The sequence below is a fragment of the Crinia signifera genome, chromosome 12 (genome assembly GCF_055691185.1).
Source record: "Crinia signifera chromosome 12, ASM5569118v1, whole genome shotgun sequence".
Lineage (NCBI taxonomy): Eukaryota > Metazoa > Chordata > Amphibia > Anura > Myobatrachidae > Crinia > Crinia signifera.
The window spans coordinates 10,710,666-10,729,381 of record NC_139228.1 but is presented as its reverse complement, the minus strand read 5'-3'; the positions used below and the strand labels follow the sequence as shown (position 1 = coordinate 10,729,381).

Here is an 18,716-nt window from a genome sequence, read left to right as displayed (position 1 = left end):
AGCGGCTATGCTTGCAGTGCTGATGGCTCAGTGTAAAATATAAGGAAAAATTTGAAAGTAAAAGTTAATGAAAAAGCTAGGGATTGCTATTCAAGCAATCCAAGGAGACAAACACTGGTGCAACTGCTTCCTGCAAGCACCAACAAAAAACGGACTAGCCTGGCACGGAGGCGGGGTTATAGGGGAGAGGAGCCAGGCATGATGGGAAGCTGAAAGCTTTGGAGAAGTTGGTGCCTCTAGATCCACCTACAACCCCAATGTAATTCCCTGTGGGACCCAGGAACCCTGAAGAAGAAAGTGAATGTTTGTCGGCCTTAATTGGGTCAACTTAATGACCCCTACCCCAGTAGCGTCTAATAACTAGCACATTGTTGTCAGATCTTCCTCCCCTACAGCCCAGGTTGCAAGTGTTAACGCCACAACATGTTTCATGGATTTTACCCTAGTGATGTATTAAATGAATGCTAAAAGGGCAAAAATAACATTTCAACTCAAAATATATATATACAGTTTACATTATGTACAAGAGGTCACAAAACAAAACTGATCACAGCTGCACATTCTTCCAGCTCTTGCGTGACTTCACAGGACAACCACCCAACCCATGAGTCAGGCGCGCCGTGCACAGACCAGCTCTATAACCCTCACGCCCGCAGTCTTGCATCGGACATATGAGCATTGCGGGGAAATCTTGTTGAGAAGTCATAAAGTCAGTGTTCACAAATAGCGGTAAACTCATCCAGCGTGTGGGGCTAGCGAGACCCCTGGTATTGGAAGTTACTGATCAACAATCCTCCGGTTCAGAGCAGAGTCTCTTGCCCATTCCCCAAACAGTAGGTTGCACAGGCTACGGAAGGGTCACAGAACTGCCCTTCGCTGCTTCTTATGGAGAAAATGCAAAAAAAAAAAAATGTATTAAAAGCATAATTGGAAAATGGATTTGAAATGAAGTTTAATATTTTTTCATAAAAAATGTGTAACATTTTTTATTTAAAGGACTATAGACGGCTGCCCAGTGTCTACAGCAAGCCCCGCCTCTTGTGCACATCTGCCAGTGTCTACAGCGTGCCCCGCCTCTTGTGCACATCTGCCAGTGACACACAAGGCTGTGGCCAGCAGGCTTATGAATCTTCAAGACTCCACCCATGACAATTGACGCCTTTGAGGGCGATTATCTGACACTTATGTCGCTGCAGCCTGTCTGCATAGCGTCCGTGAACAGCTGCCTATCTTTGTAATGCAGTGATCAACTACACACATAGTGGCAGAGCACTGGAGAGGGAAGACCTAAGCTCGTTGCTAGTGACAAGCGGACCGAATTGCTACTGGGTCCGCTATGATATAAAAATAAAGTGATATGGATGAGAGCTGCAGGCATTAAATCCACAGCCTATGCAGCAGTCCCTTATAGTCCAAGTTGTTCCTTATCGATCACATGTTGTAACTCCTTTCATTACCAGTCTTACAAAACCCTACCCAAAGAAGAAAAAAAAAAAAAAACACAGCAAGTCTGGTATAGACAGAGTCCAAGTTAATCACATTAATACAGGTCAGAGCTTTTCCGCAGTCAAAAGTCCTTAAATAATCCAAGGCAGCGATGGCCAGTCCAGCTGTGCGCCTTTCCCCGTCCGCTTGTCAATGTTAGGATGGGATCCCCCAAATGCAGCCGACTCCCAATGTTTAACTACATCTCCCCCTGCTGGCAAAAAAAGGTATCAAAACCCATATTTAGCTTGTGTTTGGCGACGGCTCATCTTGTTGTCAGACCAAGCGTTCTTCAGCTCCAGCTCCCGCTCTTTAGCCTGCAGAGGACAAAAGAAAAGGTGTAAGCTCTATGATAGTTGTAGTCCCTGCCACATCTGTTATGGACCTGTCGCCTCCAACGAGTCGGCTGCCCTGTCCGGCACATGCATAAAGCCAGTGGCTAACTGTGGAAGTAGGCTTGGATTGTGGTGAAATCAAAAAGCAAACACTGGCGGCACTCACCTGGTGGATCAGGTAGGTGATTTGATGCTTTCGCCGTTGCTGTCCTGTTGGCTGTTCTCCTTTTTTCTGTATTTTGAAAATTATATCGAAAAGAAAAATAAAAAAATTGCTAGATATTACATAAACAATAAAGTCTCACAGACAAAAGCATAGGAGAAGCATCACAGGACACATCCGTGAGACCTTCAGAACAGACCAGAATTCTTTCATATCGAGGTAGTACTTGGGGGGAGGGCATGAGTGTTAAAACCAACTAAAAAAAAAAAAAAAAAAACATACAAAAGAATAGATGGCTGCTGATTGGCTAAGAGAGCTCTCAGCCAATCAGCTGCAGCTTTTGTATTGGAGTTCTCAAATCTCCTGCCTGCCGGGGATGCAGAGTGGGGAGAGCAACGCTCCTATCACTTTGCATATAGGTGTGTGCCAGTGGTGCCGCACTGCTGGCACAATGGACTGTATCGGATGCGATGATTTATCTTATGTGCAGCCTGTCCGACCTCCGGCTCTGATCCACATGTGATCAGATCAGATGTCACACACATGCAATTTGGGGTCGATTTCATGGCCTGATATACCGAAATCTGGTTCTTTAGCCTTTCTGTGACACTGACAAATAAAATAAGAGCTGTAAATTGCTTTTTTTTTTTTACTAATTAGAGGGCTTTTATTCACCGCAAATCACGTCTGTGACCAGTCTCATGTAGCCACACCCGTCCCCTTTTCCCCCTTGGATTTAGACTTGTAAACAGACAGGTACCAGCAGATTAGTCTAATCAGGGGCCACATCATAGTTATCCCTGGTCGCATCTTTACCATGTCCCCAAAATATTTCTGATGGGTTGAATGCCTTTAATTTCCCAGGATCGCAGAATTTAATCGTGGTAAACCACTGGTGGAACCGGAGCCGTGGCTCTGACAGCTCTCCTCCCCGTCTCAGTGGCAGGTTTTGCAGCAAGAGTGCAGCTTGGATCTGCACTGGATATTCGCATTTACCAGCAACTACAAGCTGCAGCAGCACTGGTAACAGGTGAAACCCGCACTCATCAGCCCGTAATAACCTAATAATGGTGGTGATACCAATAGGCAGACGCAGTACTATAGCAGTACAGAAATACATTTGATGGCACAAAGCCTTATAAGAAGGTGAAATATTCAATGTTCCGTGAAGCAAGGAAAGGGGGGACACTTCCTATGTAAATGCACAAGGCCTAAACGCTCTTTTTTAAAAGTGACGCAGCCGACATTACCTTACTGAAAGACTTCATGTTCTTCTCCTCCGTCAGGGCCTTGGTCAGCCACTGCTGGTTTCCACTCAGTTGGTCGTCACCTTTAATCTCCACAAAGTTAATTTCTTCCCTCCCCCGGTTGCGCTTTCCCTGCAAGCGTTTAAACTGTCACGGTAAAAAGAAAGAGAGAGACAGTAGTGTGAGTACTAAACATTAAATAAAATATCCACATATCTGCAAGTCTACCCTGACAATATCTGTACAGCTGCTGGACTACCGGACCCAGCATGCCTTCTCTGGCACTGACATGAAACATTTACAAAGACGGTTACCACAAGGAAGGTCCTTGTGGCTGCAGCATTTCTTGACTGGATGACAAGGTATTGCCAGAAGGTATTCTAAGTGCACAGGTGGATGCAGCAGCTGTGCTCAAATATGCAAATAAGGTAAGAGACTTGTGTAAACGAATGCCTCGTGTCAGCTCCTATGAGCTACTGCTGGATCAGAGAAAACAATATTAGGAGCACTGCGCATGAATATCAGGTTACTCCTGATGGCCAGCGACTCTACGACCAAGGAAACATGCACTAGCATCTACTATGCCCCATATCTGGAACGCTGTCTCCAGCAGCCAAACTGGGTTAGGGGGCTGTAATTGCCAGCAGTGGTCTGAAAACACTGGAGAAGTATGGGTTTGTGGTACGCGATGTGGTCTACAGAACGCACTAAGGATGGACATAGGAAGCCGATTGTTAAAAGCGATTGATGTTCCAGATTAGGTAGAAGTACTTTTTACCTATTAGTTTGTGGGTTTTCGATGGTTGCCAGACATCAGATACCGATTTCCGATGCCCAGCTGATAGTTTTGTGCCCAAGTGCGAAGCACCGGATGATTCTGCATATGCGCACAGTACATGGTTGGCCACCACAACATTTTGATGCAATGGCGTGTGGTTTCTCCATTTAAAGATTTGAAAGGTAGAAATAAATTGACATTGTTTTGTACAAACAGCTCCACGCTTATCTCTGGAGAAGAGGAGAGCCAGGCAGGGGGGGAAATAAAAGTTACCTGTGACATAGCCTGTTTTGCCCCTGTTCTGAAGCAAGCAACAGGCGGCAAGACTTACCGCTTCGTCTTCCATGAAGGAGTCGCTAGCGGAGAGGTCCTGCAGGGCGGTAGGTGGCTGCTCCGATTCTGGGTAATAACTGCTGCTGTAATAATCCTGCTGCAAGCAGTGATAGAAAGGACAAGCATTAATGAGCAGCAGATGGCATGTTACCAGCTAAATGTACAAGAGAAATGCCCCCAGCAGATAATCGTATGATAAAGGCCTAGTATGCATAGTGAGGACACCAAAGGGGACTATATCCCGGAGTAAAGGTCAGAAACTACTAGTAACTATGTCCATTCACTGGAGAGCCTTGTTACCTGATAATAAGAAGCGCCACTGGGGTCTGTGTATTCCGGATACTGGCCGTACGGCTGGTCACCATAGTCCTCTTTGGATGATCCCGACCACTGCTGATTGGGGTTTGGAACAGTTGCAGTTTTAAATTCTAACGGCGCATTGGCTGCATCATTCTGCGGCTCAATGTCGACTCCAGGGGGTCCCTCGTCGTTCATGGTGGCAAGTGGGTATGGGAAACTTTCTGTGGTGGTGGGGACAGCGGTGGTGGCAGCAGGTACATCGTTGCTTTCAGACAACGAGAAGAAGTTGCCCTGTTGGAATTCCTCGTCACTTTCCTCGTCCTCTTCCTGTGTGATCTGCTTGGTGACCTGCAGAGCTGCATTTTTTGCTGCTGCTTTGATAGCAGACGGAGAAGGAGTGTGCGATACTTCTGGATTCGGGGTGTGCTTGGGTTTGGACATGACAGACTTTTTAGGAAGCTTTGGCTCGCTGGAAGCATCCGACGGCTTCTTTGTGAAGCTGTAGGGAAGGAGCTGGCGCTTCGAGTCTCCGCCGAGGGCATTTTTCGGTTGGGGGAGTAGGGACGACAACCCAAAACCTTCCTTGGATGCCTGAAAACACCATTCATATCATCAGACCAGGGATCAATAATATCACACTAGTGCTAAGTGCCCTCTGGCCGCACACTCACCTGACTGACACTTTTTTTCCTGGTTGGTTCATCTTCCTCAGAATCAGACTGGAAAAAAAAAAAAAAAAAGAAGGAAAATGGATGTGCTGTTTTCTGTGCAACTTTCACCTGGCAGTCTTTCACTTGGTAGGGTATTATCTGAATTTAGTTTAGGTAGGTAAGTCATGAACAGCCATCAGAATAAGAAGCTGCATTTAAGACAAAAAAATCCCTAAAACTTTTTGAATTGGTGTAAAATATTTAGCAAAGGTAGCTTGGATCTCAGCATCTGGCACAGGTTGGCAGGAGCCCTGAAACCACTTCTGAGAGTAACCCAGACGGCTGTGCAATCTGCTGTGTTTGCTCTATAGTTCACACACATAAGACAGCAGGCAGATAGCGATGCCCGTTTTCTAGCCACTTACTGAGAAACAGATTCTGCGCGGGACTACATAGGATCACTAATTAAGGGTCATCGTGCTCTAACTTACAAACTGACACAAACAAAAAGGAGAAATATCATCTCGACCACTTGTGTTGAGTTTTTGCTTCTGTCTACCGAATTGCTTCAACTCTCATGATCCACTCTCTAGCACCCGGACCTTGTCACAGCCCCCTGAGAGTGGCACCCCGGGTATGAGAGGAAACTAGAATGTAGAGGAGTTCCCTGTGGCTCCCTTCACTTGGTGTAGATCAGGCATGTCCAAACTGTGGCCCTACAGCTTTTGTGAAACTACACATCCCAGCATGCCTTGCCTTAGTTTTCGCATTCCCTGATAGCAAAACTGTGGCAAGGCATGATGATAGTTTGGACATGCCTGGTGTAGGTGATGGATACACTCGAACGTAACATGGAAACAGAATAGCCTTTATCGCCAAATATGTTTTCGAGCCGCTCAGAGCATTCTAACCACAAATACATGAACGCAGAAAGAACACTCACCTCTCCAGTGTGCACCTCAGGAATAGTGATCTTTACAGGTTCCGATCTCTTCTTTGGTCTGGAATTTCCCAAGCTATCATTATCTACAGGTGCAAGGTTAATGCCATGGCCAGGAACTTTAGGTGGAGGTAAAGACATCCGTGATTCCACACCAAGAGAGGATGTCGGGCTCAGCTGTGGAGGGGGAATGTTAAGTCCTTGACCACTCATTGGCGGCGGCAGGCTGACTTGAGGCGGTGGAAGACTCAATGCATGACCACCCATTGGGGGAGGTATATTGAGTCCAGGGCCAGACTGAGGGGAAGGTAAGCTAATGCCAGTGCTGTTCTGCGGAAGAGACAAGTTTAAGACATGATTGCCTTGTGGCGGTGGCAAATTCAAGCCATGTGTACTTCGGGGAGGGGGCATGTGTAGTCCTAAACCACCTTGAAGATGAGGTAAGTTTATTCCTGGCCCGCTCTGAGGTGGAGGTAAACTCATTCTTGAACCACTCTGATGAGGAGGCAAATTCATTCCTGGGCCACTTTGGGGTGGAGGCATATTCATTGCTTGGCTACCATTTGAGGAAGTAAGGCCCATGTTTGTGCCACCTCGAGAGTGAGGATGATTCATGTTTGTGCCGCCTTGTGGCGGAGGAAGATTCATGTTTAGGCCAGATTGAGTGGGAGGAACATTCATGTTTGGGCTACCAGTAGGAGGAGGGAGATTCATGTTTTGGCCACCATGAGGGGGCGGGTGATTCATACCTGGACTACCGTGAGACATTGGGTGATTCATGTTGGAGCCACCCTGAGGGGGTGGGTGATTCATGTTGGGGCCACCTTGCAAGGATGGGTGATTCATGTTGGGGCCACCTTGCAAGGATGGGTGATTCATGTTGGGGCCACCCTGAGGGAGTGGGTGACTCATGTTGGGACCACCTTGAAGGGACGGGCGACTCATGTTGGGGCCACCCTGAGGGAGTGGGTGACTCATGTTGGGACCACCTTGAAGGGATGGGTGACTCATGTTGGGACCACCTTGAAGGGATGGGTGACTCATGCTGGGGCCACCCTGAAGGGGTGGGTGATTCATGCCAGAGCCACCTTGTAGGGGAGGGAGATTCATGCCTGGTCCACCCTGAGGGGGTGGCTGATTCATATTGGTGCCACCTTGAGGGGGCGGATGGTTCATATTGTGGCCACCTTGTGGGGGCAGGTGGTTCATATTGTGGCCACCTTGTGGGGGCAGGTGGTTCATATTGGGGCCACCTTGAGGGGGCGGGTGGTTCATATTGGGGCCACCTTGAGGGGGCGGGTGGTTCATATTGGGGCCACCTTGAGGAGACGGATGGTTCATATTGGGGCCACCCTGAGGGGGTGGCTGAGTCATGTTATGGTTCCCCTGAGGGGGAGGCAAGCCCATTCCAGGCCCACCATGTGGTGGGGGAAGGTTCATGCCACGCTGTTGGGGTGGCATATTAAGGCCAGGAGGAGGGAAGTTGGTCTGGTTGGGCCCCTGGGGGCTATATGCCATGTTGGAGTAACTGGAAGCACTCTGACCCTGGTTGCTGTGGCCATAGCCTCCATACCCCGGTGGGGCTGTGTTGGCAGGGTAGCTGGGGGCCCTGTAGGAGGAGGGCCCGTAGTTTGGCGGCGGCGGCCCATAGCCCAGGGGGTACCCAATCCCGTACACACCCGGGGGACCATAATAGCCCGCGTTGTGCGGCTCCTGTTCCCCCGGGCTCTGGTGGGAGTACTGCGCAGGATAGGCTGCGGCGTCGGCCGAGGCTGTCGGCGGGAGGTCTGGTCGCGAAGGAGGCGGGTTGGAGAAGAGATCCCCTGCAGACTTGGCCTGATGCGACTCCGTGGCCATCTCTGAGTCCGAGTCGCTCTCTCCGCTGCTGGCGTAGGCCACCAGGGACATGGCTACGGCCTGGGGGCGGGATAATGGGGCCCTCGGCTCACGTTCGTAGTATCCCGGCTAGCGACGCCACGTTCCCGGCCGCGCTTCAAATCCTCCTGGCTCCGGCTCGCTCCCAGACACAGCAGGCCAGTAACTGTAATGGCGGCGCCTGGCACAACAACTCCCGGCAGCCATCGCGGGGCCACATAGGGGGCGCCGGGCGGCAAGGCGGCCGCAAGGCCTTCTGGGAGTTGTAGTGTTTAGCGAGGTTTTCACCTGACAGAGCAGAGACTGCACTACGACTCCCAGCAGCCTCTGTGCGATCTGTCAGCTTGACTCAGCTAGCTGCAGTGGTGGCACTTAAAACACCTCAAACCTGCAGCCTCTGGGGCTTAAACATTTCTTAAATGTACAATACAGTTTCTCTGGCTCTGCATGCTATATTCTGTATGTCAGTATATGTGTGTTGGCTTCTTATAATGAATGCATAACACAGGGTTGCCTTCTTGACCCTCTCCTTCAGGGAGAAAATGCTCTGTTCCTGGACTTCCCTGGTAATGTAGGATTGTCATCACCTGTGGGGAGCTAGGTAATTGATAAGAAAGATGTTTCACCACAGGTGATGGCAATCCTACATTACCAGGGAAGTCCAGGAACAGAGCATTTTCTCCCTGAAGGAGAGTGTCAGGTAGGCAACCCTGGCATAACATGCCTTTTACCATACCTCCCAACATGACCCTCTCCAGGAGGGACACAATGCTCTGCTCCTGGAATTTCCTCATAACCCCTACAGTGGCACTCCCGAGAATTTTCTGGGGTTTGCTCCAGTGCGCAGACTGGCAAACACGAAAAATTCTTGGGAGTGCCACTGCCTGTGCTCCCTCCCCCGGCTGTGTGCAGCGTGACCTTGTAACGTTGCGCCATACACAGCTGGGTTGCCGGGGGCAGGGCCGGGCAGCGGCTGATAGACAGTTTAGCGGCACTACTGGGACCCGGGGGTGTAGTGCTGTTTTTTTTTTATAGGGAGCGCTCCGCAGAAAAAACTTGCCCAGTGGGGAGCACTCCCTAAGAAAAAACGGTACTTGTTTCCTAGCACGGCGCCACCGATTTTGATTGTATCCATCGGATGGGGTCGAAAAAATCGGGTCGATCGCATCGCATGCCAACCAAATCGCATGCGATGAGATCGACCCGATTTTTACATTGGAATCAATGTAAAATGTTCCCTGAGACCCGATTTTACAATGATTTCAATGTAAAAAGCCCCCAAACCCCCCATTTTAATACCAAACCCACCCTCATGTTTCAAATGCCCCCCACCCCATTGTTGACGCCAACCCGAAGCGTGGCGAGCGCAGCGAGCCCGCGAGGGGTGGCGGTACGCGTCTTCCGACCTTTTCATACCCCTACTATCCACATCGGCGTGGAGTCGATTTTATAAAGAGTGGCGAGCGCAGCGAGCCACCGAGCCCGATGCGTGGCGAGGGGATGTGGATACCTTCACAGGTATCTGCGTCCCCTCGCGGGCTTCATAGGTATCTCGCTGCGCTTGCCACGCTTCGGGCTCGGTGGCTCGCTGCGCTCGCCACACTGTATAAAATCAACTCCATGCCGACGTGGATAGTAGGGGTATGAAAAGGTCGTAGGACACGTACCGCCGCCCCTTGCGGGCTCGATGCGCTCGCCACGCTGTATAAAATCAACTCCACGCCGACGTGGATAGTAGGGGTATGAAAAGTTAAGGCATACAATCAACGAGATGGGCGCCGTGTTAGGAAACAAGTACCGAAAAAAACCACCACTGTATGTATGATACACTGTATGTATAATGTATGATTACCATCACCTGTAGTGAAACACCTTTCTTAAGGTGCCCATACACGCTGCGAGAATCGATTTGCATGCAATGTATGTGCGATGCGATCTGAAAGCAGTACGTAAGTATGCGCAGCACATACTATTTGTACTGTGCGATGGCAGGCATCACGTCGGAACACACGCTGCTATCACAGCGTGTATGGGCCCCGTTTATTACTAAACCTGTTCAACACAGGTGATGTGGGATAGTTGGTTCAGCACTGAGACCTCCTACATAAACCCTTATCACAGAGCTGAGACCTCACGCATCATCCCTACCACAGTGCTGAGACCTCCCACATCAACCCTTATCACAGCGCTGAGATCTCACGTATCATCCCTTATCACAGTGCTAAGACCTTACATATCAACCCTTATCACAGCGCTGAGATCTCACGTATCATCCCTTATCACAGCGCTGAGACCTCCCACATCAACCCTTATCACAGCGCTGAGATCTCACGTATCATCCCTTATCACAGCGCTGAGACCTCCCACATCAACCCTTATCACAGCGCTGAGATCTCACGTATCATCCCTTATCACAGCGCTGAGACCTCCCACATCAACCCTTATCACAGCGCTGAGATCTCACGTATCATCCCTTATCACAGTGCTAAGACCTTACATATCAACCCTTATCACAGCGCTGAGATCTCACGTATCATCCCTTATCACAGCGCTGAGACCTCCCACATCAACCCTTATCACAGCGCTGAGATCTCACGTATCATCCCTTATCACAGCGCTGAGACCTCCCACATCAACCCTTATCACAGCGCTGAGATCTCACGTATCATCCCTTATCACAGCGCTGAGACCTCCCACATCAACCCTTATCACAGCGCTGAGATCTCACGTATCATCCCTTATCACAGTGCTAAGACCTTACATATCAACCCTTATCACAGCGCTGAGATCTCACGTATCATCCCTTATCACAGCGCTGAGACCTCCCACATCAACCCTTATCACAGTGCTAAGACCTTACATATCAACCCTTATCACAGCACTGAGACCTCTTGCATCACCCCTTATCACAGTGCTGAGACCTCACGCACTGCCCCTTATCACAGTGCTGAGACCTCACGCATCACCCCTTATCATAGTGCTGAGACCTCCTGCATCAACCCTTATCACTATCACATCGCTGAGACCTCCCACATTGCCCCTTATCGCAGCGTGGAGATCTCCTGCATCAACTATGTGGGTGTGGTATAACACACCGACAGTCGGGATTGACATTGGAAACCTGACTGTGGGGACTCAGGGTGAGTGCAAGAAAGCCCCTTGCGGGCACAGTGGCTCGCTGTGCTCGCCACCTATTCTATTCTCCCTCTATGCGAGTCGTGGACATAAATCAGTCTGCTGGGGTCTGGGATTGATAGAAACAGTAGTAATGTATGTATCCAAATATCTGTTGCTTCCTAAGGAAAAATAAATGCAAGCTAGCAAATGTCTGTGTACATTTCAGCCTATGGATTTGCTGTTTGCTGTCATACAATGTATAGGACAGGGCACAGGGAAGGTGGGTAGGGTTGCTTTCAGCACCGTGTTATTCATGGCACATAGAAAACCCCCTCCCACCCTGATGTTTTCTATTTTCCCTCCTTCCGGGTGCCGGACGGCTCCCCGACAGTTGGGATTCCGACAGTCATTACTCCGACGTCGGAATCCCGACTGCTCCCTCGTGGGGGTCCACGACCCCCATAGAGGGAGAATAAAATAGGTGGCGACAATAAAATAGGTGCGGGCTCGCCACCGAGCCCGCAAGGGGCTTCATTGCGCTCCCCACGCTGTGCAGTCGGGATTCCGTCGTCTGACTAATGACTGTGCACACTCTTAATAAAACTTGATGTTTTAAAACGTTATGCACTATTTGCACTTTTCTTTTTCTTACATATATGGAGGATACAAGCGACTTGGACTAATTCCATTCAGGATTGAAATTGACTGATTTGGTGACTTTTATTAAGGAGGACCTTTTTAGCGCCTAAGATCAATCTACATTTTTGCCTTGCCTTTGTATTTCTGTAAGGTGTTTTTAGAATAACACCTGTAGATTGTACTAAGCTGCTTTAAAGTTTTGTGTGCGCACTTTTATCACTAATACCCCTTTTACACCGCCGAAAAATCCGGGTCAGCGGCGGGTCAGACCCGGATCTTCGGCGGTGTAAATCCCTAACGCCGTGTCCCTTTACACGGGACTTCTACCCAGGTCCTGACCTGGGTAGAACACGGCTAGGACCTGGGTAGAGGGCGGTGTAAATGGGAATGCCGGGTCGGATGACCCGGCTCCCATTTACATGAATGGGAAACGTCCAACCTGCGGACCGCAGCGTCCGCAGGTTGGACGGATTGTCAGTCTGACACTGACAGCCGGCGCTGCTGTCTGCTATACTCTGCAGACAGCAGCGGCGGCGGGGGAGGGAGGTGAACGGATGCCTGTGTGCGGCATCCATTCACCTCCTGTCCAATGGCGGGGGGGTGCGCGCGGGGACTGGGGGCAGCCTAGCAGCTTACCTTAGTGCTGGGCTGCCCCCAGCAGCGTTCCGGGTACGGCGGCATCGATCGGCGCTTGAAGATGACATCGCGCTGTCATCTTCAAGCGCCGGGAAGGGGCGGGAGGGGGGTGCGGGCGTTTAAGCCCGTCCGGTGTAAATGCCCCTAAACGCCGGGTCGCACCCGGCTTCAACCAGGGTCCAAAAAGCCGGGTGCGACCCGGCGTTTTGGTCTAAAATGGGTATAAGTCACTTTTTCTGCACAAAGTCACCATTGTCAGGGAAGATGCAGACGTGCCCAGGCATTTTAAGGGAGGTTGTGTGACGTCAGTGCTGGTCTGTATCTGTCGCAGAGTTGTGGAAGTGTCAGACACAAGGCCCCCCATACACTATGCGATTTGGGCCCAATTTCACTCAATTCCGGTGTTACAGACCGTGAAATCGTCCCAAATCACATGTGTATGACATTTGATCTGATCGATGGGCTGCACATAAGATACATCTTATGTGCAGCCCAAAACCGGGCAGGGGGATGCAGAGAGGCAGGCGGAGGAAGCTGTGAGCTGACACAGAGAGGCGGACAGGGGGCCTCGGGCGGTGGGCGAACTAAAAACAACACAAAAACCAATTCAATAGAATGGGCAGCCACTGATTGGCTGAGAGAACTCTCAACCAATCAGTGGCTGCCCATTCATATGTATGTTTTGTTTTATATGCAGCCCGGCTGCCTGCTCCTGGATCCCCCTACCCGGCTCTCCCCCCAACCAAACCCCCCCCTTCCCCCCCCCTCCGCACCCGGCTCCCTCCGCTTGCAGCTCTACTGGCGTTGCATGTGATAAATTGGGAGCTGGCGGGGAAATCAGGTCCGACTTGTACATTAGCACAGACTGGGTAAAATTTGATGGTGAGTGAGTGGGATGTGCGACAGGCAGAAGAGGGGATTACAAGATTTTTGCAATACTCTTGCAGATTTACACAGGGTGTGCTTTCACTGTGTCTGGGCGGCAACTTTGTAGATGAGGGAACAAGTCTGAATCAGGCCCTGGGTCCGGAGTCTTGACAACCGGGGAACAGTATTAAAAAAAAAAAATAGGTCAATATCCAAATTGACAAAGGGCCAGATGCACTAAGTTTCAAAAGTGATAAAATGGAGAGTGATAAACAACCTGCCAATCCGCTCCTACCTGCCCTGTCACAGTGTTTGAAAAATGTCAGGTAGGAGCTGATTGGTTGTTTATACCCCTTTTACACCGCCGAAAAATCCGAATCAGCGGAGGGTCAGACCCGGATCATCGGTGGTGTAAATAGGGTATATCCGTGTTCATTTACACGGGTCCTCTACCCAGGTCCTGACCTGGGTAGAACCCGAATAGGACCCGTGTGAATGCTGGTATAAGTGGTCCCGCTGCGGGTCCAGGCACCCGCAGCGGGTCCACAGCGTGCATCGCTGGGGAAGCTGTGCCCAGCTGCTGCGGGAGGCGGGGATCCCTGCGGCTGCTGAGGGGAGGGGGGGGGGTACCTGCTGTCAGCTTGAGGTCGGAGGAGATGATGTGCGCCGCCGCTGCTGTACTTCCCCCCCGCAGCCGGTCCCTGCGGCGAATGGACAGTCATCGGCGGTCCCTCCAGCGCATGGGAATTAGTACTAGTTCCCATGCGCCGGATGGACCCCCACCACTAACTGTCCATTCGACGCAGGAACTTTGCTCTGCGGGGGGAGGTACAGCAGCAGCGGCGCTCATCATCCCCTCCAGCCTCAGGCTGACAGGTACCCCCCCCTCCACTCAGCAGCTGCAGGGATCCCCTCCTCCCAGCACCCAGGGACAGCTTCCCCCATCTACCCCCTCAAAAATTGTATTCAAGTAATAGTAATATATATATATTATTTATAAATATATATTTATTTATATAAATATATATATATATTTATATATATATATATATATTTTATATGTATAAAAATATATATATATTATATAAATATAGGATAGTGAAGAAACAACAGCGGCACTCTGGGGATTTTTAGAAACAATATATTTTCAGCAAAAAAAGCTTCCAACGTTTCGGGGTATGTGACACCCCTTTGTCAAGGTTATACGTGCAAAGTATATTTTTATATTTGCACGTATAACCTTGACAAAGGGGTGTCACATACCCCGAAACGTTGGAAGCTTTTTTTGCTGAAAATATATTTTTTCTAAAAATCCCCAGAGTGCCGCTGTTGTTTCTTCACTATCCTGTACTTCTGTTCCTGAAGGCACCTGGGTTACCTGTACTGCTGGAGGAGTGCCAGGCCTACACCTCTACCTCTATTATATAAATATATATATTATATAAATATATATATATTATATTTATATAAATATATATATTATATTTATATAAATATAATATATATATTTATAAATATAATATATATATATATATATATATATTTTATACCCCCTTGGCAACGAGCAAGCATTTTTAACGACATCCACTAGGAAAGGCAGGGCTGACCCAGGTTAAGTGTAAATGGTGCAGACCCAAGTCCGACCCAGGTCGAAGTGCTGTGTAAATGGGGTATAAAGCAGGGTCAGACCCTGGAAACTCCAGCGTTCAAAGACCAGGGTCCAACCAGGGTTTTTGGTGTAAAAGGGGTATTAATTAGCACTCTCCATTTTATCACTTTTGAAAGTTTGTGCATCTGGCCCAAGGCCTGGTCCATTTCATATAATGCCAAATTACTTTTATGCAGGTCATTCCCTTTACTTCTGCATATTGTGGAAGCTATGCACTGTGACTACACTATGGTGCCTCATTATCACAGGACGTAACTTCTCCGCATTGCCTAATGTGCTATGTATGACACATGAAGCAGTTTATCACCCCCATTACATAATGGTGACTAGAACTGACTTCTGGATGAGAGTTCTTTAGAAAAAAAACAAAACAAAAAAACTTTGCAGATAATTTAGTGCTAATCAAACAAGAAAGGCTTAACCCTTTGCATTGATAATCTGCTTTAGAGAAAACAGGATTATCTATATACAGAGAAGATTATACACATAGCTTCATCAATGGCAGGTGCACACTGTCAAGGTTCACTCGGAGGTTACTAAATGAATGACAGATTGCACAGCAAACAAGCATTTACGAGTATATGTAAGGCAGAATACAGCTGGATTCGGCCCTGTTTGTTACCGATGACGGATGTTGCTGCATCTTCTTGGTACCGAAACTTGTACTAGTACTTGTGGGCATGGTTGGATGTAGGATCCTGTGCACCAGACTAAGGCCCCCATTTATCATTGATCGCATTTACAATGCGATCTGGGCGGAATATTATTGTAAAATGCGATCATTTCGCCCGAATGTATGACCTGCTGTGCGCAGGGACAGGGCCCTGAAATGAGCCTGTCTCTGCCATGCCTGGAGCCAGCGGCGGGGGTTCTGCGCATGCGCGGTTACGCGCTGACCCCACCGCGGCCCGCTGACCGCACTGCCGCTCGGGCAGTGCGATATGTAGCCATAGGCTACAATGGGCTATCTCCATATCAGAATGGCGATAGCCCAGGGGTGCGATGCCGGGCTGCCCGATGTTGATACATCGGGCAGCTTCGCATCCTCCATAGATACCTATGGGGCATGCGGCCGGCGGCGCTGCAGGGGAGATTGCAGCAGGGATCGGAGATTCCTGCTGCGGTCCCCTGTGATACATTAGGGGGATACTTAATATTTGCGGTTAACCCCCGAAAACGGGTGTTTTCGGGGATTTAGCTGCAAATATTAGTTGATAAATGCGGCCCTAATACTCCTTTCACACCGACCACCCAGCAATTACCTGGCATTTTTGAGTGTCAGTTGATGCCTGGCCCCAATTAACACCTGAAGCAAACTTCCAGGTTAAAGCTTTTCAACCCAAGAATTTGCTGAAAAACCCGTGTTTTTCTTTGGTATAAAAGGATCATCTTTAATCCTGGCATGCCAACCCTGGTCAAGAGCAGTCTTTTATAAGTCTGACCTATTTAAGTGTTCCTCTCAGCATCAACCCCATCCTGCATAATAAAATGTTAAGGTTGCTCCTCGCCTCTATGGGAGGATTTAATGTGTTGGCCCAGACATTACTGTAGGCATACTTGCCTTGCCTGGAGAGGAGACGCAGAGGCTGCACATCAGGGGGGGGGGGGGGGGATGAGGCTGACATTGCTTGTTACATCCAAAATGGTGCGATTCATGGGAGTGTGGAGAAGTGGCAGAGCTAATATTATATCAACTGACATGATTTGTGCCATCTTAGCCCTTCCACCTCCCTGAAGAAAAACAGGAATGTGGAGGGTATTCTGGTTGATACCAGGGACGTGCAGTCAGGGGAGGCAGTGCCTCACCTGTCATAAATGATAAAAAAAATGCAAAGATATTTAAAACACATATACTGTGCAAGAAATATCTTATTTGTATTTTTTTTTAAATCATTTATGTGGTGGGACACTGTGAGGAAGCTGGGAGGCAGTGAGAGCGGTGCCTCCTGCTGATAAGTGAATATTGTCAGCAGTGAGGGGCGGAGCTTAGGACGGGCACAATAAGAGACAGAAAAGCCCATTAGAAATCAACAGGGAAGCGGCACCTACACATCTGCCTCAGTGACAGGGATGAACATCCCTGTCACTGAGACAGATGTGATAGGACAGCGGATACAGGCTGTCATACACTAACAGCCTGTATCTGCTGTCAGAGCCGGCCCTATCACTGTGATCAAAGCCTGCAGCAGCTGGTCCAGCCGAGGGGCACTCATCACCAGAACCCCCCACCCAGAAGGTATGACCTGCAATGCCGGGCATCGGCGGTGGTTGTAGTGGGCAGCGGCCGCGACAGTAGCATCTGCGGTGGCAGACATTGGTGGCGGCGACAGTAGCAGACAGCGGTAGCGTAGCGGACATCTCCGGCGGTGGGAGCGGGACTTCACAGCGCAGGGCAGCACATCGCCGTCTGCATACAGAGCAGGGGCCAGGACAGTAGCGTTCCTCGTCCTGTGTGCCAGCAGCTCGGGGGGAGCACAGCATGAGGTTCCCTGGAGCATTCACCTGATCTTCGGTAACTGCTACTCCTGCATGGTGATTGCAGGGGGGCCGAGGAACAATGCAACAGGGGGAGATCCGGACTCTGTGAGCCCAGGTACAGCTTAGCCTCCTCCTATAGGACTCCGCAGTCTTCCTCCTCCTTCCTATCTATATGCACATAACATCTCCTCATATAAAGTCTGTCGTTGGTATAAATCTCAGCCAGTTCCAGTGCAGTTTTTCATATAACTGGAGTGTTTGTTTTTTATTTAATATACTGTATGGATATTTACAGGAATTCTTCAATCTTTTCAATTGAAGATTTTAAAACTTTTGGTTGGTACGTTGGAGTTTGGATTTTATTCCATAATTGGACTACATAAATTACAGTTGACAAATGCAGAAGAATACCAGCAAAAACTGATAATAGTTTAACATTATAAAAGTTATTAATTATTTATAGTATGATCTTTTATTGGGCCGTTATCAGTGGATTGACAATAGCATTCTGTTCCAAGAATTCATTGGAGACATATACTGTATGTAAGCAATATTCTTATGCTTATAAGTGATGCCCAAATAAATATAGAAACAGACAACAATTACAATAGTGCTCATGAAAGGTAGACGTGTGTGGGTGTGTGTGTGTATATACTGTACTAGTAGGTTAATTTGCTTCCAACAAAATTAACCCTAGAATGTCTGTGTGTGCGTGTACATTTGGTAGGGAATATAGAATGTAAGCTCCCCTGGGGCAGGGACTGATGTGAATGAATAGTCAAATATTCTCTGTAAAGCGCTGCGGAATATGTGTGCACTATATAAGAAACTGCTTATAAATAATAATAATAATTTAAAAAATACAGAGCCTCACCAGTGACTGATCTCACCGCACGTCACTGGTTGATACGCAACGCTGCGTGTCTTTTAAGCCCGCCCCCCTTTGACGGTGAATTCGCTCACATGTCTGCAAATGGATGTTTTGCATAAACAACCATTCGCAGCCTAAGGGGCGAGGTAAACATAATTTGATGGTCGCCGACCATCGAATGATGTGGAGTATTCATATGACAGCACAATCCCCACCCCCCATTTTTTTAAAGTCACAATTATAATATCAAAATGGAGTCCTATAAGGTCATGCTGCGGATTTAAAGGGAACCATAAGTACTTAAACCAGGGGAATGCAATGTATTGCACTGCA

The 18,716-nt window shown here is 48.8% G+C and overlaps 1 protein-coding gene across 2 annotated transcripts; it reads right to left on the bottom strand.

Moving 5' to 3' along the window:
• Positions 1–479: 479 nt before the first annotated feature.
• On the bottom strand, positions 480–8,325 carry PRCC (proline rich mitotic checkpoint control factor). Of its 2 annotated transcripts, none has more exons than XM_083167581.1 (7): positions 6,235–8,325; positions 5,313–5,360; positions 4,642–5,232; positions 4,340–4,435; positions 3,234–3,377; positions 1,987–2,052; positions 480–1,802 (listed from the first exon to the last, which is right to left on the bottom strand). In XM_083167581.1, exons 1-7 carry the CDS (start codon positions 8,137–8,139, stop codon positions 1,716–1,718), a joined length of 2,937 nt encoding a protein of 978 aa, XP_083023707.1. In that variant the 5' UTR covers positions 8,140–8,325; the 3' UTR covers positions 480–1,715. The 2 variants fall into 2 exon arrangements, with proteins under 2 accessions (XP_083023707.1, XP_083023706.1); XM_083167580.1 differs by having other exon boundaries at positions 4,340–4,438; positions 6,235–8,322.
• Between the last annotated feature and the right edge of the window lie 10,391 nt (positions 8,326–18,716).